At 39.7% G+C, this 25,171-nt stretch overlaps 1 protein-coding gene across 4 annotated transcripts in view; it reads left to right on the plus strand.

The window, feature by feature from the left end:
• The window catches only part of SYNPO2 (synaptopodin 2), a 172,141-nt gene that overhangs the window by 140,212 nt on the left and 6,758 nt on the right, over nucleotides 1–25,171 (plus strand). Inside the window, exons 4-5 of one of the 4 annotated variants that reach the window (XM_024356260.2) lie at nucleotides 598–2,780; nucleotides 23,231–23,433. The exons of 1 other annotated variant lie outside the window; for it this stretch is intronic. In XM_024356260.2, coding sequence (XP_024212028.2) covers nucleotides 598–2,780; nucleotides 23,231–23,251 — 2,204 coding nt within the window. In that variant the 3' untranslated portion in view covers nucleotides 23,252–23,433. Of the gene's footprint in view, nucleotides 1–597; nucleotides 2,781–7,871; nucleotides 12,038–23,230; nucleotides 23,434–25,171 lie in introns of those variants that run through there. 2 more of the 4 variants (XM_024356262.3, XM_001148597.5) reach the window with 2 other exon arrangements.

Here is a 25,171-nt window from a genome sequence, read left to right on the forward strand (position 1 = left end):
AATCCAGTAGCTGTGAGTGGAAAGATTTGGGGTGGTTGTCAGGATAAAAAAAGAAAAAAGAGAAAGAAGAAAACCTAAATAGTTAAATTCATTACATTAAAACATTTAGAAAATTTTAAAACATCTTCTTGGGATGCTCCTCCCTTTTTAAGATTCCTGGAAACAGTTTTATATTGACACTTTATTTTAAAATATGGAAGTATGAGATATGTCTCATCTTGTTTTTCAGAAAATATTATGTCTTTAAATTATGTCCTTCTTAATTCTAATTTTATCCTATTAATTGACATTTACTAGCCAGTTTTTATTATTAAAGTGGAAGGATCTCTAGAGAAACAAATGTATGAAACATATATTCTAATCAGCATATATAAAATATTTTTATGTAAACAAATAGAACAGTATATTATTGTAGAAGGAAATATGTTAAGAGAAATAAGAAAAAGAAATGTGTTGGATTCCTTCAAAATTCTGTACTCAATGGCAATTTTTTACATATTTATTTTCCCCCAGGAGAGTTCATTTCTGAGTTGCTGTGGTGTCTTCCTTGAACTCATCAGCTCAATATAATTTTTTTTTTTTTTTTGCTTTCCCTAGGGCTCAGGAGGAGTGAAAGCCTGTCAGAAAAACAAGTGAAGGAAGCAAAATCTAAATGCAAAAGCATTGCCCTTCTTCTAACGGATGCTCCCAACCCCAACTCCAAGGGGGTGTTGATGTTTAAGAAGCGACGTCGGAGGGCCAGGAAATACACCCTAGTTAGCTACGGTACTGGCGAGCTTGAGCGAGAGGCGGACGAGGAGGAAGAAGGTGACAAGGAGGATACATGTGAAGTAGCATTTCTTGGTGCAAGCGAATCAGAGGTGGATGAAGAGTTATTGTCTGACGTTGACGACAACACACAAGTTGTGAACTTTGACTGGGATTCTGGACTGGTGGACATTGAAAAGAAACTGAACAGAGGGGACAAGATGGAGATGTTACCAGACACCACAGGCAAGGGAGCCCTCATGTTTGCCAAGAGGAGGGAGAGAATGGATCAGATCACAGCCCAAAAAGAAGAGGACAAGGTAGGTGGAACGCCAAGCAGAGAACAAGATGCTGCCCAGACCGATGGCCTGAGAACCACGACTTCTTACCAAAGAAAGGAGGAAGAGTCGGTAAGAACGCAGAGCTCTGTGAGCAAAAGCTACATCGAGGTGAGTCATGGTCTTGGCCATGTTCCCCAACAGAATGGCTTCAGTGGGCCATCTGACACAGCAAACATCCAGAGGATGGTCCCCATGAATAGAACGGCCAAACCCTTCCCAGGGTCTGTGAATCAGCCAGCTACCCCCTTCTCGCCAACCCGAAACATGACGAGTCCCATTGCTGACTTTCCTGCACCTCCACCTTACTCTGCAGTCACTCCTCCCCCTGACGCCTTCTCCAGAGGGGTTTCAAGTCCGATTGCTGGCCCAGCACAGCCCCCTCCATGGCCCCAGCCTGCCCCGTGGTCCCAGCCAGCCTTTTACGATTCGTCTGAGCGAATAGCTTCCCGAGATGAGAGGATCTCAGTGCCAGCAAAAAGAACAGGAATATTGCAGGAGGCCAAAAGGAGAAGCACGACAAAACCCATGTTTACTTTTAAAGAGCCCAAAGTAAGCCCAAATCCTGAACTCTTGTCACTCCTTCAAAATTCAGAAGGCAAACGGGGCACTGGAGCTGGAGGTGATTCTGGACCGGAAGAAGACTACCTCAGCTTGGGGGCAGAGGCTTGTAATTTCATGCAAAGCTCCTCTGCCAAACAAAAGACCCCTCCTCCTGTTGCTCCAAAACCTGCAGTCAAGTCCTCATCCTCCCAACCGGTAACTCCAGTTTCCCCAGTCTGGTCTCCAGGAGTGGCTCCCACCCAACCTCCTGCCTTCCCCACATCCAACCCATCAAAGGGCACCGTTGTCTCCTCCATCAAAATAGCCCAGCCTTCTTACCCTCCTGCCCGGCCTGCAAGTACTTTGAACGTGGCTGGTCCCTTCAAAGGACCACAAGCAGCAGTAGCCAGTCAGAATTACACACCCAAACCAACAGTTTCCACACCAACAGTCAATGCCGTTCAGCCTGGTGCAGTGGGACCATCCAATGAGCTTCCAGGAATGAGTGGGAGAGGAGCTCAGCTCTTTGCTAAAAGGCAGTCGAGAATGGAGAAGTATGTGGTCGATTCAGACACGGTGCAGGCCCACGCTGCTCGAGCTCAGTCTCCCACTCCATCTCTCCCGGCCAGTTGGAAGTACTCCTCCAATGTCCGAGCACCTCCTCCTGTGGCCTATAATCCTATCCACTCGCCGTCTTACCCACTGGCTGCTCTCAAGTCTCAGCCATCAGCTGCACAGCCCTCCAAAACGGGCAAGAAAAAGGGAAAGAAACCCCTCAATGCATTAGATGTCATGAAGCACCAACCGTATCAGCTCAATGCATCCTTGTTTACTTTCCAACCTCCAGATGCAAAGGATGGCCTCCCCCAGAAGTCATCAGTCAAGGTCAATTCAGCCCTGGCCATGAAGCAAGCTCTTCCTCCCCGGCCAGTGAATGCTGCCTCACCTACGAATGTGCAGGCTTCGTCAGTGTACTCGGTACCAGCCTATACCTCTCCTCCTTCCTTCTTTGCAGAGGCCTCCTCACCAGTCAGTGCATCCCCAGTGCCTGTGGGCATTCCCACCTCGCCAAAGCAAGAATCAGCCTCATCATCTTATTTTGTGGCACCAAGGCCAAAGTTCTCAGCCAAGAAAAGTGGTGTCACAATTCAGGTGTGGAAACCATCTGTTGTGGAAGAGTAATCTTGTAGCTGAAGCTGAGTGTCCACTTTGCTTGAAATGAATTGTTTGCAGTGTTTCTTGAGTCCCTGAGAATGCCTAGCAAAGTCCTCAACTTACTTAATTTCAGATATGTCACCTCCTAATCTGGGTCCAAGGAGTATAATATTTTTAATGAGTCAAAAATCCAACTCAGATTGACCTAAAATATATTTATCTTCTTTGCACACTTAAAAAATCCAGGAGCACCCCAAAATAGACATGTACCGTTATATTAAGTAAGCAGGAGACTTAGGATTTGTGCTGTAGCCACAAGAAAGACAGTGATCAGTGATATCAAACATCAGGAATCAGCCTTTATGTAACATAACAGCTGTCCTCCTATGGTGAAAGGTTCAAATGTAGTGAAGGTATAACCTATATTGACTGAGATTTCCCTTTTAGGTAGTGCCTTATCTCTATTACTAGTGTTAAAGGAATAAAGAATCTATGAAGGACAGGGAGCAGCTCTGGTCTGTCAATCTCAGCCACCTGTTTGATATCACAGAGAAGATACTCGGAGGATTGTTGGAATGTATATAGTTTAGTAAGAAGTGGGTAAGAAAGAGGGTCTTAATTACTGAGCACTTATTATGTATTAGGTTCTTTGCCAGATGTTTTTACATATATAAACTCATTTCAGAAACTTATTTAAAGTAAATGGGGCCGGGTATGGTGGTTCGCGCCTGGAATCCTAGCACTTTGGGAGGCTGAGGTAGGAGGACTGCTTGAGGCCAGGAGTTGGAGACCAGCCTGAGCAACATAGTGAGACCCTGTCTCAATAATAATAATAATAATAATAATAGTAATAATAATAATGAAGTAAATGGGATAAGGAAAGAAGGATAATTACCTTTAAAGGTTGGTTCCCACCCTCCCTCCCCAGTTACTTAAGGAACTAAGTGAGTACATCTCCAGTTGCCCATGAAAGCTTAAGTTTGTTTTCCTCAGCTGAGGCAAGTGGTAGAGTATACAGGATAACGAAGTAACATGTAAAAGGCAGGATGCACATAAAAGTATACATGGCTATTGTTTCACCTGGAGAAACCACATGATTGGGACCTGAAGGTTTACTGACTGACTACAGGGGCTGATTGTGAAGCACGAGGAACCCCATGTGTGTGGAGACTGTAGGGTGAGAGCACACAATTATTAGCATCATTTCTGAGTGATCTCACAGATTTTTTTTCTTGTGTTCGTTTTGCTTTTTGACAACTGCTTCTCCCATGTTCCTTGCAATTCTATTCTCTCACCTTCACTTTACTATTTGTATTCGATGGACCAGGATAATTCAGGCAAGGTTACCTTGTAAACTTGAATTGGCCACACACCATGTCGTCACCCAGCTGGCTATGAAGTGAATAATGGTACTGAAAGTAAACCTGAAGACCTTTCTCAGATCTATTTTAAGTATGAGTCTGACCAACCATGGAAAATATTCGACATGAATTAATGTAGAGAACTATAAAGCATTTATGACAGCTCCAAGAAAAATCATCTACTCTATGCAGGAGATATGTTTAGAGACCTCTCAGAAAAACTTGCCTGGTTTGAGGGTACACAGTACCATTTTAATCTTCTGAAAATATCTGTATTCCTGCTCTTTTTCTGCTGTCACTGTCAATCTGCTATATTTTTCACTATCCTATTAAAATATTACTGTCTCCTTTATCTGTTCAATGTCCATATTTAAAAAAAATCTTCCTTGTATGAGCTATTCTGATCTAAATAATTTCTCTGATATTTCTCTATATGGCTCCCACAACAATTTCATTGTTGTTAGCATATCTATTTCTCCATACATTGTAAAACTGTAATCCTTAGGTATTTCTAAAACATAAAGAGGAGAATTAAGTCAGCTGCAGAACAATGGGGCTGATTCTTCTGCTTTTTCTCTGGAAAATCTTTCATTGCTTTTGGTGGAAATTTACCTAGAGGTTACAACCACAGGATGTAGCTTGGTCTCTTATTTGCCTTTTTGGGAAACCAATTAAGATTAATACAGGATAAAGGAAAAAAGCAATCTATTCATTATATAACACAGTTGTTTGTATTACTTGTTCCCTGCAAAGGAAATCTGTTGAATGCTTGCATTTTGAATTCTTTTCTAATAGAACAACCAAAAAAGGCTTCTTATGGTGCAGCAGGAAAAAAGATCATTTTTATAGCTTTGCATTCTTAACATAGCATTTAAAGAACGGCATGAATTAGAGGAAAGACATGGAACACACAGGTAGTCGGTTTGAGATCATCGGCTTAAAAGTATCCTAGGATGGTAATGACCCAGAAGTATTTCCAGTTGTCTAGTGGTGTGGTATGCAGGAATGAGAAGTGTTTTCTTTCCATTTCCTGTTGGACAGGTGGCAATCTTAGCAGAGCCACTATTTGGAGTTGATAACTAAAGACGCAAATAACATGACTATGCCTTCTGGTCATCCTAGGACTATTTGGAGTTCCCCAAAACCTTGTAAGAGGCATGTCAGGCATGCAGTAAAAGCATCTACAACTTCAGCTGGGCACTGGCAGCATAGGTCTCATCTTGGACCATACAGTCCCACTTTATAGAAGAGGGTGGAAGTTCTCCAAAACAATATCCACAACAAAGTCTGACCTCACTCTGAGGGAGATGGGAAGTGGGAGGGAGAAGGACTAACCAGCTCCCTGGAGTAAGAGGAATTTGCTTTCCCTGTCTGCCCACCAGGGGGCTATATGTGCCACCTTTCAGGTTGGGGCCAAGGAAGTGATGTCAGTGTGACAGAAGGGAGAGTTAGACCTCCAGACGTCAGCCTGCCTCCCATGGGGTACATTTTCAATCTGAGTGTTGTTGCCTTAGCTGTGTTGGTATTAGCTTGATTGGTTGGTCCGCTGGTTATGAGGTATAGGGAGGCAGTTTTTGTTTAGTTTTTAGGACTTTGCCTCTTCCTTTGTCCTTAGCATAATTTCTAGGCAGAGCATCCACGAAGTCGGTTTTCATTGCCAGCTCAAGAGCGACAATCATTTACGAGTTCCTATGTTATGTTAGGTGCCTTATGTATATTATCCCAAATCCACTGCATGGTTTAAATACAGGCACTGGAATATAAATGAAAAAGGTCATTACAGTCACTGACTTTCTGCAGGACCTTAAACATTTCTCTTTCCACAAGTTTCCCCTTAATCATGTGTCAAACCTCTCTTCCTGACGGGAATGTTGTGCTGTAGTGAATCTGCATAACGCTTGGGATTCTAGGAGGAAGGAAGGTTCCATGGACATGGAAGTACAGCATATTCCCCTCAGTCTTCCAGGAGGGCAGAGTGAATCCCAGAACTGGTAAGATTGGGAATCTGAGCATTGCCACTTTAATCTTAGAATATTTATCATTTTGACACATACTGTTTTTTAGAGAGGAAAAAAAACACAGTTTCTGCATTGGTAGTGTAAAGCATACCTTGTTAGGAACGTGTTTTGTAAGACACATTTGGGTTGTCATTCTAGAGCATGTCAAACTTTGTACTTCAAAATATATTTAGTATGATTGTTAGTGGTAACATATACCAAGGCTTTGAATTAACTGTTTTATTTAATTTTCACAAGAAGCACTTATTTTAACCATAGGAAAACCAATCTGAGCTACAAATAGTTCTTTAAAATAAGCCCAGGTTATTTAGCTATTCTAGAAAGTGCCGACTTCTTTCAAGAAGCAGGCATTGTAGGACAGCTGAGAATTATCACATAGCCTAAATTCTAGCCTGGCAGCAAGAGTCACATCTGAGATGTCCAAAAAAAAAAAAAAAAAAACACCTGATCTACATTGAAAGGGGGTAGACTAACGTATGTGAGACCATTTTCCTATTTGCAGTTACAAGGTTAAAGAACTTTGAAGGTCATTCGGCTGCTAAGAGGCATGTCGAACACTCTGTGTGGCTCTTTCACAGTAAACCCTCCTAAGAGCAGAAGACACATGGCTGTTAGTGTCTGCGTTTAGGTTTAATCTCTCAAATAAAGGCCCTTGGCTGCGTATCATTTCATCCAGTTATAAACTAGGGCTCCTGCAAGCACCCCCATTCTAAGGGTGAATTATTGAAATCAGTTGCTATTTGATGAGTCACCACTGGCCCAGCAGGCAGGGCATTTGAAGTCATGGTCATCAAAAAGAAATGATTGTTTTTTGAAAAGCTAAATGCTTCTAGAGGGAAGTCGTGGGGCGTGTGCTCATTCTCTTTAAAATCAGGGTTGTTGAGTTTGTTTTTAAACATTTTTATAAGTTCATGAGAAAAAATATATAAATTCTAAGAACCAACACTGTATTCCCAGAAACATGACCCTCGCTGGTCTTGGGTCCACATATCATTGGACTCTGGGGGACACAAAGACGCCTGTGACACTTTGGTGTTGCCGAGTTAGTCAACAATTATTCTGGGAAAAAGCAGAATTGAATTCTTCTCTAGATGTCCTACCAGGGTTGGCCAAGGGCCACAAAGCAGGCTAATAAATTCCCACAGGATCCAGACACCAGGCAAAATTGCTCTAAGAAGCCAGTTACTGTCATCTCTCTATGGTTCTAGAAAAAATAGTACAAAAATGACAGGTCATCCTACGAGCGTCATGCCAATGAAACCCCATCTTCTGGAGAAGCCCTTGAATCAGAATTATCTTTTTTCTTGACGTCGTCAGATGCAGCCAGTTTCTTAATTTTTTTAAAAAAATGTATGTTTCTGTGGTATGTATATTTGTACACCAAACTACCTGGCACTTGGAAATCACAGCACTACTCAGAGGCAATTGAATAAAGAGAAATTTAATTTTAAATATCAAGTCCTGTCAGACATTTCTCAAACTTCTGATTTTACCAAAGGTTTGCCAGCCAATAAAGTGCATCCCAAGTATACAGGGGAGAAAGCTAGACTCCTACAGGGTCCTAGAGTTTAAGTAATTTTTTTGTTATTAATATAGGTAATAATTTTTCTAATTTTTATTTTTTGGTTCCAAATGTAAAGCTCCTTGTGTTTACCTCTGTTTATGTCATTCTTGACATGTTTATCTAAATTATGTGTGCTCTGTGACAGGTGAAATGTAAATCTGGGATCCATAGTCAAGATACCATAAGGACCTACTTCCCAGCCTACCTTTCTTCCTCTACCTGATAATGATAATACTCAAAATAACAACATTCAAAGGAAACACAAAGAAATCCTGCTTTCACAGCTCCTATTTCTTGGGCTCCTTAATAACTACTGATGGTTTGTTCATGAAAAAAATTTTTAAATCAAAAGATTGTATTTGGCCCTGAGTTGAAAAAATTTTTTAAATCAAAAGTTTGTACTTGGCCCTGAGTTGAAAAAAAAAATTCACATTCTAAGAATAAACAGAAAAATGTTCTTCTTGGAAGTAAATAACAAAAGCCATAGTGTTTTGATTTGTCTTTTCTTCAGGATACACAGTAGAAGTCAGAGAATCTTTGATACTTTTATTTGGTGCAATAATCAAGGCCAACAAGTCAGGATGACATGAGTGGGGACAGAAGCTGTGGCAGTCATTCAAATAATCTCATGGGTCCTGAGGAAAAGATAGGAGTTAGCATATTAAGATTCTACTATATGCAGGAACTGTGTTAAATATTTTACATAAGTTTTGATAATAGCTAACCTTAGCTGAGCACAAAATTTGGGCCCTGATTTGTGCTGAGTATCTTTCACAGATTACTGCTTTTAATCAGCAGTCCTTGTGAGCTAGGTATGATCATTATCCCCATTTTATAGATTACAGATGAGATTCTGAGGCACAAAGAGGCTAAGTAACTTGCCAAAGATCATACGATGTTAAGTAATGGCCCCTGGATTCAGTCTGCAGCCTGAATTCTTAACCAGTTATACTGTGATTTCATTTATTCTTCAGAATTACACTAAAAAGAAGGTATTATTCCCATTTTACAGATGAGGTATCTAAGCTCAGAGAAGCTAAACAACTTGTGCAACAATCACTAAGCTTATAAGCAGTGGATTAGGGTTAGATTTAGATATTTGTCTGGCATCCAAACCTGTGCTCTCCCTACAGTACCACATGGTTTCCACAGTCTCATCAGACCCCGGAATTTCACTCCCTGAGACTGCTTAATTGTGAATTTCCCAAACTGATTCACCAAAAGCCTACTGTCTCTGCTTCGTAGATGGCTTTGACCACATTCAATGACATTAGGAAAGACTCCATTTCCCAAGATGGCTCAGAAAATCAGATGCTATGACGCATGTTGAAAGTGAAAACCCATCTCTGAGAAAGAAGCATCTGTTTTATTAGTAAAAAAAAAAAGAAATTGACAGCAATGTTGTGTGACTTCTCAAAATTCTTTCATTTTCTTATTTCAGAATGAATAGGTGTTGTTCGTTGGCTGGGAATGGGGAAGAATGTGATTTTTAAAAATGAAGCATAATCAAACTCTGCATAAAAGGAAGTGCTCCCTTTGGCTTTCTGCCATTTTAATTAAATGTAACTCAGGGAACTTTCTTATTAAGTAGTGAATCAGCATGCATGGCTTGCTACTAAACCAATAATAACTTAAGGCATTTCAACAAGAATAATTCTAAACAGAATAATGCTGAGGGAGTCACAAGTTTTCAGTATTTCAGACTACACTCTGAAAAAGAGTTAATCCTGGAATCTTAGAGTGTCACGGTGCCAATCCCAGTCAGGACAGCAGTCAAGTGCATGAGGCAGCAAACCCTTCCCACCTCAAAGATTCCTCAGTGGAAGATTTCTCAACAATTATTTCTGTCAAAGGCTTCCCAGCAAGGACACTTTTAAACCTTACATTTTTTCCAGTGGGTTTTTTTTCCTTTTATATATCATTGTTATTTTGAAAACATCTCCTGAGGAACTAGTGTGATAGATTCTAAACATGGGTTTGGAACAGTCCCATCACCAACTTCAAAAAAAGAAGATGTGAGCTGCTAGCTTAATTGTAAAAACTCATTACATTTGCAGAGCTTTATTGCCTTAATTTAAAATCATAGAACCACTAATAAGGTAACAATTATGGGGGCTTAAGATGTGCTAGGTACCACTCTAAGCACTTTTTTGGTCACCACAAAATGATGAAAGTATGATGTATGTACTATTATCATCCCACTTTAAGATGAGAAAATTGAGGTAAAGAAAACTTAAGGAACTTGTGTAACATGGTAGGGCTAAGCCTCGGGACCCAACAGTCAAACTCTATGGCCATCATCTAATCACAAGGCTATACTACCTCCCCTGATTGCAACAAGACTCAGGTCACAGGTAAAAGGAACTGCTCATCAGAAGTGATGAGTTTTACATGTCTCAGAGATAACTCCAAAGTTACACTAAACCTTCTAAATCAAAATAAGAAATAGTGAAACATCTTAGAGTTTGGTGGCTCCAAGCAATAGACATTTTTAAACAGGGTGCATGGGGAAAAGCTGTAGTTTTTATCTCCATCAGCCTATTTGCTTATTATAACTCAATAATGGAGAAGGGAAGCTCAACATTTTGCTGGTTTCCGTTGAACAAATTCCCACAGTGCACTAGACCACACGCCTCAAACACCTACCGCTTCCAGCCAACTAGCATCACATATTACCAGAGTTATGGTAATTTATACCTGGCAAATAAAGGAAGAACAGAATAGTGATGAGAGAAACCCTCAAATTTCAGTAACAATAATGCAGAGAATAAGGTTCCTTCCAATTTTTAAATTAAAAAGAAGACAAGACTTTTTTTTAATTTAGGAAAAGCAAAAGGTAATCATGTCTTAAATGAACTTCACATACTATTGGATGAGATAAGGTGTGTAAATCTTGAGCCCACAAGAAGTACATTGGTAGTGATTAAGGGTGTGGGCTCTAGGGCCACGCTGCCTGCCTCTGAGTCCCAGGCCTGCCTCCTGCTGGTTGGGAGACTTTAGACAAAGGATTCAGTCGCCCTGTGCTTCAATACCTCAGCTATGAAACGAAGACAATAATAGGTGTACCTCACAAGTTGTTATGAAGATTAAATGAAACAATATGCATTTTGTATATAAAACACTGCCTGGCACAGAGAAAGTATTCAACACATGTTAGCTATTATTATTCTTCTAAGGGGCACTCAATAAACAATAGCTACTATTTTAAAAACTTCCAATGAGGAAAACACAATTAAACAAGTTCTTTTGTGTTCTCTGTTAATATGAATCCCAGTTTGAGACCCACAACTAAAATAGGAAAAGTAGAAGGAGTGTCGCTATAAATTTCACATTGACACAAGAAATCTATTCCCAGGAGTCGTTGAGAGATCTTTGTTTCTTCTCTTTTTTCTTCTTACTGAAGTTTATATGTTTACATTCCTCTGCATTCAGCCTGTTTGTCCATTTTTTCCTGCTTTGTGTTCATCTATTGTGCCAGCATTCTTTTCGTGGTATACAAAGATGAGATCAGATTCAAAAAGACTGGTTCAATATTTTTATAAAATAACATCAGCTTTGAGCCTCTACTATAAAGACACTGTTTTCAGTTCAAAGTACCAATGTTAAATAGAATGAATGTAGTGGACTTAGTAATATGAAGAGAGCTCTTCTGGGGAAATGTTTGTAAACCAAACATATTCTCTAAACAGGATAGTTGGTATCCTGAGTAACCTGGTAGCATAGTTGAAGCTTAAATAGGCCTATTACACTGAAAGTGGAGCAGTTGGCAACCCTATCCCTGAGACTACCCCACTTCAGACCTGCAACAGTTGGGCTGACCTAGGAGGGCACAGCTCACAGCTGTCCTTATCCCTCCTTTCCACACTGTCCTAGGACAAAGGGTCAGCAACCTGGCCTTTTTAGAGTAATTGATCCCCTTGCCTGAGAGGCATGATCACTTTCCAAAAACAGAAAGAGTGAAACCTCGGCCTGAACAGAGCAAACTCCCAGCTCAGGGCAAGTGATGAAAAACAATTCTAAGAAGCTGAGCCACTGACATAGGGAGGAACTTAATATTCCAGCTGCCTTTCAAACCCAGGGAATTCTTGTGGGTTTTCTGGTACTTCTAGAATCCTTCTGAGTCAGAAGCAGAAGTCAAGACTCATCTTGAAGATAAAAAATCAAAACAAGCTGAGATTCTGAAAATTTTATCTGAATCCAGAATAGCTTTTGTTTCAAATGCAATTAAATTGATTTAGTTTTGCTTCCCTTTTGTGCCATTTAATTACATTTAAAAATAAAGCAAAACTAGATCTCTTGCTGTACTAAAAACCCCTTTGTTCTTTTTTCACCTAGCATATCTAACACTGATAAAGAAATGTTCACAAAACCATTTTCTAGAGCTAAGAATCTCTAAGGAATTGGTTGAACTAATATAATGTACTAATTTAAGGTTTCATTCCAATCCTTCCACAATTAGATCTTTGGTTTGGAGTTGTTTTTTTTTTGTTTTTGTTTTTGGTTTTAATTCACACTCAGAGTCTGTTGGTTGTGGTTGGATTACTTATTACTGTTTATCAAATGGTGCAGATCATAATTCTTCACGTAAGTCCAATATGGGCTAGATTTTGAATTCTGCATTATGAAATACTCACTGAAATGTCACAACTCATTGTGGGTGGTATTACTGAAATAAACAGCAACACTAAATATATTACTTAGAACTTTTAATTTTAATTTTACATTGAATGAACTAATATGATTTCCTTTATATACAGCACTTTAGTATGAGCAAACTATTCCCTTCGTAGTGTAACGTATAGCTTTCCACTTTTTGTTCCTAGTGTAAAATTAAGATTTCCCCACCTTAGAGATAGCCCCATCTTAGAGATTCTGATTTACTAGGTTTGGGTGGGACCTAGGAATTTGTTTTTGTAACATACAACCCAGGTGATTCTGATGCTAATGGGCTGTGAACTACACTTTGAATAACACTTTTCTAACATGCAAACCACTTAAGTCAACTTTATTCTTTAAAACCCATAAATAGTTTTCCTGTTTATCCAGTCAGGGACAGCCAGACTTGTAAACTGCACCTGCTTCCACAGTCTTAGTGCCCCGTCTAAAAGGAACAGGCGCTGAAGCACTCATCTTGCCGATTTTATTTCAAACGTCCAGGAGATGGCAGCAAACTCTCCTTCCCTCTCAGTGCTTCACAGGAAGCCTTTCTAAAGCTCGTTGCATTACAATTTGCTTTGAATATTCTTTTTTTAAAAAAGACAAAAGACTAAAGGGGGCCTTGAGACGTGATTTTTATCTGACCCCCTGCCTCTAATCAAGAATGAGTATAAATATTTCTAGGGATAGAATAGAATGATACAATTTTATTATCTAGAAAAGAGATTGAATTTCCTTGGCTATTTTTTCTTATCTCTGGGGAAAAAGATTGTATGACTTCCCTTGGCTGTTGGGCCCTAGACTCTGTTATCTCCAAATCCAAAATATTCTTACTAATAACTAGCTTAAATCTATCTGGCAGTAATCTAAACATTCTTATTTTGGGATCTAGGCTAATGGAAAATTTTGAAGCACTTTGAATGCTTATTAGCTTTTTAAAATGAAAATAAATACGATTATAAAATTTTCAAAAGAAAAAGGAAGTTCATGCACTTTATGCATCATAGGGAAAGAGCCCAATATTTTTGTTTAACTTTAACATTAATCTTGGCAAATAGAGTAGTATGTCAACAAAATGCAAAATCAGTCAGAGGCTGCTTATATGTTACAAGAGTGTACGGAACAAAGAAACAGGCAGGCCCACTTGGTGACGGCTTTGATCCTAACAAGCACATTGTTTTCAAAACTTTGAGGCACTAAAGTTTATTTCTAAAACAGAAAAGATGGTGACGTGTTGGAAGTTCTGTGATGTGAAATATATATTTGTACATTTACCAGTGGGAGGAGAAAAGATGAATGGGAGAGCTGGATATTATAAATGACGGGTTAATGCTGGAGCCTAGGTCACTGCACAGGTTTGATGCCATGTGGTCAATGAATGCCTGATCTGTTCATTGTATTTTGTTTGTTTGGTTGGTTAGTTGTTTTTTTTCTTTTGCTTTTGTTTTGTTTTGTTTTGTTTTTAGACAGAGTCTCGCTCTGTCGTCCAGGCTAGAGTGCAGTGGCACCATCTCGGCTTACTGCCATGTTTTTTTTTGTTTTGTTTTTTGTTTTTGTTTTGGATAATTGCTTAAGACTTTAGACATACATACTACTAAAGGATCTCTCTTTTCCTCTCTTTCTCTCAAATGTGTATTGATGAGGGCCTATCCATTTTAGTCTCTCCAGAAGTTACCTTTTATCTTAGGCTAAGATTACATATCCATAGCAGTTAAGAGGGCTGATGTAGTATTTTAGCTAATTCATAATGTTTTTGTAAATTCCTCAATGCATTTGCATGAATTAATACTAAAAGTGAAAAAAATTGTTTAACAATGATAATAGTCAATAAATACGTAACATCAAATCAAAATGAAGGCAAACTTTGGGATGGGGAGAAGTCAGGAGAATACTAAAGAATGAGATCCTTTTAATAAATGTGTGGTCTACATGGCAAAATTTGCTGTAGTATTAACATACAATGTTATCTCTAGACAATTATACATTGCAGCTTCATGAATGCATTAAGAAAGCTATGCCAGCCAGGCGTGGTGGCTCAGGCCTGTAATCCCAGCACTTTGGGAAGCTGAGGTGGGTGGATCACTTGAGGTCAGGAGTTTAAGACCAGCCTGGTCGACATGGTGAAACCCCATCTCTATTAAAAACACAAAAATTAGCTGGGTGTGGTGGCACATGCCTGTAATCCCAGGTACCCGGCAGGGTGAGGCAGGAGAATCGCTTGAACCTGGGGAGCAGAGGTTGCAGTGAGCCCATATCGTACTGCTGCAGTCCAGCCTGGGTGACAGAGCCAGACTCCGTCTCAAAAAAAAAAAAAAAAAAAGCTATGCAAATAAAAACCAGCTGTAATAGCAGCTAAAGCCATGGGCAAAATTAAGTATTTGATCTCTAATTTCGTATGTCTGATAAGTAGACACACATTCCAATACCTCCCAAGATATCCTTTCAGTGATTAGTGTCAGACTACAACTATATCTGGAATTAGTGTTTTCAATGGAAGTAAATGCTGCTTATTCTGAAGAAATGTAACTGGGATACTTCTGATAAAAGATGTTTCCTAAGTTTCCCATTTGTATTTGAAAAGCACATGATCGTGACCATCATTGTATACTTCGCTTTAACCCATGTTTCTCCTCCAGCAAAACAATCACACATTTGAAAATCCCACATAGTTTATGGCATTTCCATGTCTCTAAAATGAAATGACATACGTGAAATTATTGTGTAAATTCCCTCAAACAGGAAAGATATCATTAAATAAAACTTATCACTTGGACCAGAGATGTGATAAAGGAATTGAGCATAATTTTTTTCTATTCTGTGCTTAAGAAAACAAGCTGTTGATGCCTTTCTTGATGAAGAGCTGGATTTATGATTCCTAATTTTATTTTTATTTATTTTATTTATTTTATTTTTGAGATGGATCTCACTCTGTCGCCCAGGCTGGAGTGCAGTGGCGTGATCTCGGCTCACTGCAACCTCCACCTCCCAAGTTCAAGTGATTAAGATTCCTAATTTTAAACCTCACTCTGGGGTCATGTTTTTGACCAGGAAAACATAAATATGATAGGGAGTAAATCTTACATTTCTCAAAGAACAGTAGGTTAAACAATTTCCCCAGGGCTCAGGATATTAATCAAAGGTTCCATTTAATAAGCTTAGAAACATAGTGGACAGAAAAGCAGTTACAAAGGCCAACTCAGTCATTTTCCTCATCCTGTATTCTCCACATCTTTGTGAAATTATGTTGTCACACACTGTATAGTTGCTGATGTGTCTTCGTCATTGCCATTAACTCGCTTTGAATTGTCAGAGATTTTTAATGTAATTAGAAGTCGTGACAGAGGATGCCTCTAAACACATCAGTGGGAAATTTTGGGAATGTTATTGTGCAGAGGCCAAATCAAGTTTGTTACATGGTATGCACACATTTCTTAAGAATCCTTGTTTTTAACATCATAACTGATAAGATTTTTCTCTAAAAAAGCAAAAGGCATTTTAATTGGGAAATAATTTTGCTTAAGGGCTATTAGCTCCACTTCAAATAGCAGTCACATAATTATAACTGAATACAATACAAAACATGTTAGTTTTCCGTACTGATAATCATGACTCTCATAATAAATTAAGTGCTTACCATGTGCCAGGTACCAACATTTTTCTCTACAAAAACTTCCCACATGCTGGATGCAGTGGCTCACTGGAAGCAACTTGAGAGCCTGAGGTGAGAGGATGTCTTGAGCCTGGGAGGTTAAGGCTGCAATGAGCTATGATAGCACCACTGCTCTCTAGCCGGGGTGATAGAGCAAGACCCTGTCTCAAAAAAACAAAAACCCAAAAAACTCCCACAAGGTCAAAAGATTGTTTATTTTAAACAAGATCAACATTCTTTGTTTATTATGAAAATTACTTTTTTCTCCATAGAAACTGACGAAGTCTGAACTTTTTATATATACTATTCACTTTTTCTACCGTGGGAATCCAAATGAATGACGCTTACTATTTAAATCTTTTGAGGAAAGAGAGAACTTCAGAAAATATTTTGAAATGTGTTTAACATTTATTTTTTATGTTTGAACCAATTAAACTAGACTTTTATGAAAATAAACTTAAGTAAGGCTGTTCCTCAAGAATTATAAAAAATTAAAACAGCAATCCCAGCTACTTAAATAGAACACAGTCTATATTAATACAAGTATTGTCACAGGCTCTAACTTGTAGAGTGACATACTTCTTTTTTGAGAATAAAGAAAGGTAAGAGGGTAAAAATTGCTGGTATAGTAGTTTTTTCTGTTAACAGAGTTAATGCCTTAACATACATTATTTAAATAAAATTTTATTACCTATAGCTTTACTTCTCCAACTTCCCTATACAAGCCAGTATGTGCTTGTATAGGGAAAATTACCTAATTTAGGGTAATATTAGGGTAAATTACCTAATTTACATGCCTCACTTTCCTTATTTGCAAAATGGAGGCCATAAGGTTGTTGAGAGGATTAATTGAGCTAACAAACACAGTGTTTAGAGCTGTAGCTAGTACATAGTAAAAGTTTTGTACATTTTAGTTATTATTATCATTGCTTCAAAGATGAAAGAGACAACAAAAGTATATGCACACATTCCTCCCTCATGTTGGTCTTCTCGACCTTAAACTGTGTATCATTACTTTTATTCTTTTATAACAGAAGGTTTAAAAAAAATCAAGAAGTGTATATTTTGGCCCACTTAGACCTAGCAGGGAGATGAGGTCAGTGGCAATGTTTCTGGCCAACCCAGCTGCCTGCGTTCTGATGACAGGAGGGCAGCAGGGGTTGGCACAGCAGCCTCGGAGGCGTGCACTGCTAATGCCACTTCAAAGGCAAGTCTCCCTCCTATTTTTGTCCTGGGTCAGCAGCCTGCCTATGCAGTTGCCTCTTGAACAAAAGGTCCTGCCAGGTCTCTGACACCTTTAGGGCCACACAGTCTCTTCCCACAATAACAAAAATAATCACCATTTGTTGGGCTACATGGCATTCCATTTATAAACACAATCTTTACTCTGCCCATAATCTTGAAACTGTAGCCAGCAATACTCCCATCTTACAATTAAGGAAAGTAAGACTGGGAGAAGTTGAATTGCGTGGATAACAAAAGACAAAGGCAGAACTTTCAGGTCAATGTGACATCCAAGTTTCCATTCTTTCCAATATAAGATGCTGGCCACCATTGTCATTTACAAGCCTTACGCTTTCTCACAAAGAGATTTCCTAGAAGCAGAAAGTAAAACTTTTTATTTAAAAGTCTGTTGTTTTGGAAGAGAAAATTTAATCTAAAAGTTAATCTAAGATGACTGGTGAGTAACAGAACCAAGATGATATGCTACATACAAGACCCTATCTCTTATTTTGATGTCAGAGTATGTCCATTGCATTCATGAAACTATTTATTTTGTTTATTTTTTTTTTTTAGATGAAGTTTCACTCTTGTTGCCCAGGCTAGAGTGCAATGGCACAATCTCAGCTCACTGCAACCTCTGCCTCCCGGGTTCCAGTGATTCTCTTGCTTTAGCTTCCCAAGCAGCTGAGATTACAGGCATGAGCCACCATGCCCGACTAATTTTGTATTTTTAGCAGAGACAGGGTTTCACCATGTTGGCCAGGCTGATCATGAACTCCTTACCTCAGATGATCCAACCACTTGACTTCCCAAAGTGCTGGGATTACAGGCGTAAGCCACTGTGCCCAGCCCGTGAAACTATTTAAACAACATGTGATTACTTGGCCACTTTTCTATTCAAAAATATGGTTTATTAGTCCTGATTATGTGCCCTTCTTGGCAGACAGAATGATACTGTGTACTTCTGCTGAAAGAAATAGAAACTCTCTTCCATTTTCTAGATAAGAGAGTCCTAAAACAGAATTTCCAAAAACTCCAGTTAGTGGAGGTAAACTTAAAATCCTCTTTAAGAAGGCAAGTGTTAGGGAATGAGGAAAAGACTATTTTATTGAGACTAGAACAAAATGACCTTCAAAGTGTTTTTATCCTCTAACTTCAAGCTTGATTGTATCTAAATCACCTCAAGGGAGCGTTTGTTTTATATTTAAAGACCTTTAGGTAAAGGGATTCTATATCTCTATGCAGAAATTTTTTCCAGTGTTGAACTGTTTCTACTGTCAAGAAAATTTTCACTGAGGGCTCATTAGAGCTGGGAGTGACTCTAAGAGATTAGTTAGTAGAGGCTGCCATTTCCTAACACGTACTTGCAGTCTCATGATAAACGGTAAATCAACTTTCAGCTTGCTCTTCTTCAACCCTAACTAATTCCAATCTCCTTTATCGTTTTCTTCTTAGGTCTTATTTATTTAATCTTGCAAATGTATTTCAGGTTCTCTTTAGGGTTCATACATAATTTTCTAAGACTTTTCTCAATTGTGAAATCAAAGCCGTTTGAAACTCTTAAACTTCCACTGACCTGAATGCAAATCATTTATTTGAAAGTTAAAAATCTTCCACCTGTTTAGAAAAATAGGTTTGTTCATAAATATTGGCTAATCCTGTCTGTCTTGTTCAACATGACTTGGGGTGCATATTGGTTTGCATATATTGAAGGTGGTGGGGATAGTTCTGTTTGTGTCCCTTGTCACATGTAACTGATGTGTGAGAGGGGCTACATCTTGTGAACTGACCTAAAATTCTGGTGAAGATAACCAAATTTTCAGTTTATGACAGCCTGATGTAGAAATTATCATTCATTCAACAAATATTTACTAAGCACCTACTATTCTGGTGCCAAGTACTGTTCTAGGGAACAGTTAAGGAAACAAAAACCTTTACCCTTAGATGGACCTTAATTTCTAGTGGAGAGAGAAAAATAAACAAAATGATTAAGTAGAATATTTATTATGTTAGATGAGTGTAAGTCTAAGGGAAGGATTAAAGCAGGGGAGAAAGGTAAGGAATTTTGAGAGAGGGAGGGAATTGCCAAGCTGAGTGATCATGTAATATTTGAGTAAGTCCTGAAGAAAACAAGGTAGGAGTCATGCTGGTACCTGGGGTGAGCAAGTACAAAAATCCAGAGGATTGGAAAGTACAAAAATCCTGAGGCATGAGTGTACCTGGTGTGTTCAAGGTTCAAGGCCAGTGTGGCTGGAGGAAAGGGAGAGGAAGAGAACATGAAGAAAATGAAGTCAGATAATGCAAGGAGCTAGTTGGCAGATTTTGTGGGGTCTTGTAGGTCAATGAAAGGACTTTGGTTTTTCCTTTTTTGAAATGAAAAGCCATGGGAAGTTTTTAATCAGTAGACTGAATAACATAATCTGACTTGAGTTTTAACTGGGTAGTTTTGGCTAGCATATTAAGAATAAACTAAAGGAAGCAAGAATGAAACTAGGGAAATCAATTAGGAGACAGTAGCAATAATCCAGGTGAGAATTTTTGGTAGCTTAGTCCAGGATGCCACCAGTGGAGGTTGAGAAGACTTGGTCAGATAGTGGATGTATTTTGAAGTCAGTGCTGACAGATCAGGTGTGGAGTGTGAGATGGAGAGCAGTCAACACTGATTCCCAAAATTTCAACTTGAGCAAATGGAAAAATGGAGAATATCTGTGGTTTCTTCTATTTGTGTATCCCTTCTAGGACCTCTGCTTTTCAGAAATTCTAATCCATGATTAAAAAGGCAAAAGAAATACTTTTTATTCCTCTTCACTTTTCTTGGACCTCCCAGAATCTGTGTTTGATAAAGTATATGTTTGTGATGAACATTTACTGATCATGTGTTTAAGAGAGAAAAGAGTCAAAGGAATTGAAATCATATTTATCAGTTGATGCCCCTTTCCCTACAGTGCATGTGTAAGCAGGGTTTCAGCCAAGAGAATTGTATCACTTTCAAGGTTTATGGTATAAAATAGTTTAAACTTTGACTCATGACACATACATCAGATTTATCTTCTTTGGCTTCTAGGACTGTTTACATTGCTTTAAAATTCACTTCTTTGTGCTAAGTAAACCTCAGATTACACTTTCTTTTTGCATGTCAAGTGTTCCCTGCCAGTTAAATTGGTTACTAGACAGCTAGACAGTTTAACAAGGAAGCTAACTAAGCTGTTTTATTAACAAGCTGTGTGGATAAACCAACATTTAATTGACATGAGAAGATGGTTTATGTTAAGCTGAGAAAGGCCCTCAGCTCCTCTGAGCTTTTCTCCTGCATGCAGAGCCCCGGATATCTCATCTTCATGCAGCAGAAGTGCATCTAAATGCGATGCACTGTATTCCCTACGGCCTGGTCACCTGCCTGTTCTTGTGACAAATGCCAAGATGCCAGTATTCTTTAATCCAAATTTAATCCAAATTTAAATGACCTTTTCCAAAATTTCTAAGATCTTACTCCATTTAGTTTGCATGGTTTTGAATCTTTTTTTTAAAAAAAAGATGTTCTCAGGCTGGGTGCAGTGGCTCACACATGTAATCCCAGCACTTTAGGAGGTCGAGGCAGGCAGATCACCTGAGGTCAGGAGTTCAAGGCCAGCTTGGCCAACATGGCAAAACCCCATCTTTACTAAAAGTACAAAAATTAGCCAACCATAGTGGTAGGCACCTGTAATGCCAGCTACTCAGGAGGCTGAGGCAGGAGAATCACTTCAACCCGGGAGGCAGAGGTTGCAGTGAGCCAGGATCGCCCCACTGTACTCCAACCTGGGAGACAAGAGCGAGATTCTGTCTCAAAAGAAAAAAAAGATATTCTCTCAAAACAATATCATTGCAAGTATAGTCCAATTAGATTTAGGAACTCTGGTATGAGACTGCCTGCCTGGGTTCAATTTTCCACCCCAACACTTACTAGCTTTCTACCCTTGGGGAAATTACTTACTTTCTTCAAATCTCACTATCCTCTGGAAAAATAGGGATAATAATAGTGCCTCTACTTCATGAGGTTGTGACGATTACGTGAAACACTCCACATAAAGAAATTAGCCCCCACTGCCTGGCATACAATAAGCAATCTATTAATGTTGGCTATTTTTTTTTTTTTTTTTTTTTTGAGACGGAGTCTTGCTCTTTCGCCCAGGCTGGAGTGCAGTGGCCCGATCTCAGCTCACTGCAAGCTCCGCCTCCTGGGTTCACGCCATTCTCCTGCCTCAGCCTCCCGAGTAGCTGGGACTACAGGCACCTGCCACCGCGCCCGGCTAATTTTTTGTATTTTTAGTAGAGACGGGGTTTCACCGTGTAATGTTGGCTATTTTTAAAGGCAGAGGTAGAAAAATGCCCCCTTAGTGTTAAGCCCTTTTGTGGGACTATATAACACGAGATGACTCATGAGTTCAGTGGGAGTCTTGCATGCATTATATTGGGCCAGCTAAAGATTGGCGTGTGCTCTCGTGGGTTGAATAATTAAAGAACAGAACACTCTAAATGCACACAGACTGAATGTTCCATATGCAGTATTAACTATACCATCTGCCAGATGACATGGTCCTGCAGTCATTTTGAATGATGTCTTCACTCAGCACGTGGCCTTGTGTTTATGTACACACATCTACTTAAGAAGATCAAGATATTATACCTGCATTAGCCTTGCCCAACAAACTGGAGGAAGAAGGATGTGGAGAACTTGAGGGAGTGAATGACATAGATATTATTTCTCCTTAGTTTGAAAAATAACAGATAGCAACAGGATAGTAAAGATATTCAAGGAGGGTGGAAGAAACTGGGAATGTATGAAGGAATGGCTGCATAGAAGTACAAGTAGATGTAATCCATGTTAGCAGAATCACTGGGGTAAAGCCATGGGAAGCAATGTTTGATTCAATGTAAGAAAGAAGTTCCCAAAATCTAGAGCCTAAGGATTGACCAAGATGCTCTGGAAACAAGTAACCCCTCTTCTCTAGAGAAAAGACTCAGTGAGGTATAAGCTTTCAACTTTATTCGAAGTTATTAGAGAAATTTCTTGGAATTGATTTGTGGAAAAATATTTCCAATTTTAGCTTATATTTTACTTTAAAAAGAAAAATAGGAGAGAGGGAGCTTTGTACTGTACTGAAAATGATATGACAGGATGTTGAAGTTTTACCCAAGGCCCCCAGATAGAACAGATGCTGCCCACTGAAGTGAGATTCCAGATTCAAATGCAGACTTTACAAAGAATATAGTAGCAAACGACTTCCACAATTCTTGAAACCTTCAGCCAGGTCCCAGTGATTAAAAGGGGTTGATTATGGCAAGGAGAGAGGATTCTGTGAGAAGGAATTCCAGAGTGCTGAAGATGTGTGTGTTTGGAGTGGGTGGCGTGGAGGGGGTTTCACCTTTTTACCTCAAGCTGTGTGCAAGAAGAGTTTCAAAGTGTCTTCTTAGAGAACTTCATGGGAGATACTTGGATGAGGATGGGTAGGAGGTCAGAGTGGGGTCTGAGTGCCACTCAGGAAATCTGAAGGGAAAGGGACAGGCTGACAAACTGTTTTGGCACAGAACCAGGAAATTTTCTTCTGCATCCCCACAGGCAAATGATGTGAGTGTTCCCCATGGACCAGGCCAGTCCAGGCTAGGAGCAAGGGAGAGCTGGCTGGGGGGTCAACCTGGGGCCTCTCCGAGGGGGCAGATGGATCCTAGTAGCTACACACTGTAGGTAGACAGCTTCCTAAGGGAGCATATAGGATGAGTTCAAAGTCACCCCCTAGAACAGAGAAGAATTAGCATGAATCGAGGACTAGAGGTAAGATGTCCCCAGTGATGGGAATCTTTCAATATCCCATAAAAATGTCCGTCTCTGGGCCTGTCTGGCTCCAAGAGTAAGAGGCCAGAATATGATGTTGCCAAATCAAGTAAAACCTTTCTTCTCCTCTTTTATTCTACTCCTTTTTTCCCTCCAACCCCAGGGGGCCAGAAGGCAGAGTTAGCGACCTGAGAGAAGAAGTGGAAGTAAAGTGAAGATGTCAACCACACTCCTTCCCTGAAGGCAGGCAGCCTTTCTGAAGCAGGCCCCAGCTGGGGAAGGAGGGGAGATTTAACTTTAATAAAGTTGAAATTGGAGTTTGTTATTTCAGGGGATGGCATCATCTATTTCAAAATAAAACTGGTTTGAGTAACTTAAGGTAACCATTGAACTCTTCCTAAAAGTAAGCAAAATGTCCCAGGATCTGCTAAGTTTTCTTCCAGTGGCAGCGGAAAACTTTTTTTTATTAAATAAAGTTTAAAAGGTAGTGGGAGACAGAAAGAAGCAATTTGATGGGTAAAGCTAATTTAACATCTTGGTTACAATTAAGTGCTCTCACATAAAAATATTAAATGCCCTTGATGATGATATAACCCATGGTGGAAGTGACAACCCAGGACCTAATCCATGCTATGCTAGGATTCCAGCGTCAGACATTCAAACTCCAAAACAAAAGAAACGCCTCTGTTACTTTCAGGTTCCTTTGGTCATTTCTGGCTCAGGGTATATCACATGGCTTCATTCAGCCAGCCAAACAGAGAACAGCCTGAGCCTTGGAACTGTGATGGACAGAAGGAAACAGCACCAAAAAACACTGTGAAAATTGCTTTGGGGAAATACATTAAAATTAGAAGTATGGGTGCCGGTAGAGGCTAGAGGCTTGCAATATTTTGGACACAAACAGAAACTACATTGTACCTATGGAATGATTTATTTATATCCCAGTTGGATCTCTAACCTAAAATGGTTTATCATTTTATCCTCTATTACTAGCACTTGAAAGAATGTGAAGGCATGTTCGTCAGTCTGGGGAAATGTAGAAGAGCCATGGTCATTTTGCTCATTGAGCTGGTTGCTCTTCTTTCCTCACTGCTGTTACATTTGTCATATGCATGTTTGGCATGAGATTTTTGCTTTCAGCTTCAATCCTAGGTTTTAATTTCCCTTCAGAAAGCCTTGGCTTAGTCTTTCAATACCATACCTCAATATTTTAGTTTTCTCCCTGCATATTCATCTCTTTGTTAATAGGATATCACTGAACAATATTTTGAACTTTCTAAATTCTGTCAAGTTTCAATTCTTCTGAATATTTTCAAACTCAGTGCATGGGAGAAACACCAAAAAATAATTCCTCTCTTTCATGTAATGTTTTGGATGTCTTATCACTGCAATGTATGCTTTCACATAGTACTTAATACTCCCAAGTATATTGATAATTATTTCTTTTTCCAGTTATTAGCCAGTAAATTAAACACCTGTATATATGTTCAGGGGCCTCACCGAGATTTCTGTAAAGTCTTAGCTCCCTTTATCTATTGCCATCCCCTCAGCCTTCTATCTTTTAAAATACCTAAATAACTGACTAAAGCAGTCCCTCAAGGTGCTACATCTAATTGATGCAGGATTTTTTTAGCCTCTTTGCCAGACTTGCAACAGGGGTTCCCTGTTTACTCAGCTCACTGTGCTCAACCCCTTGAGGGAGGGAGCACATGAGTGAGCGAGTGTGGGATCTGGCTGGCCACTCCGGGCTCCAGCAGGAGCAAACTTCATGTGGGGCCCACAGCGGTGCCCAGGTGGGGGTGCTTGCGACCCCAAGGCCCCAGAGGGAGCGTTACAGTGCTCTCTTAGTTCTGCCGTCCACAGACGGTGGTTTGTTAGCAGCTCAGTTGGCCTCTTGCCTCATTGTGCGGGGTGGCTGCCCTTCATCAGTGAGGGCAAAGGGCCGGTGTGATGGCCTTTCTGGGTACCTGCACTCGGTGGGTCCCAAGCTCTTGTCCGGCGTCCAGGAAGAATGAGGTCACACAGACAACTGAAGGGCAGAGAATTTTATTAAGCTACGAAAATGGCTCTCAGTGGAGAAAGGAGCTAGACAGCGAAGGGGATG

Source organism: Pan troglodytes, chromosome 3 (genome assembly GCF_028858775.2).
Source record: "Pan troglodytes isolate AG18354 chromosome 3, NHGRI_mPanTro3-v2.0_pri, whole genome shotgun sequence".
Lineage (NCBI taxonomy): Eukaryota > Metazoa > Chordata > Mammalia > Primates > Hominidae > Pan > Pan troglodytes.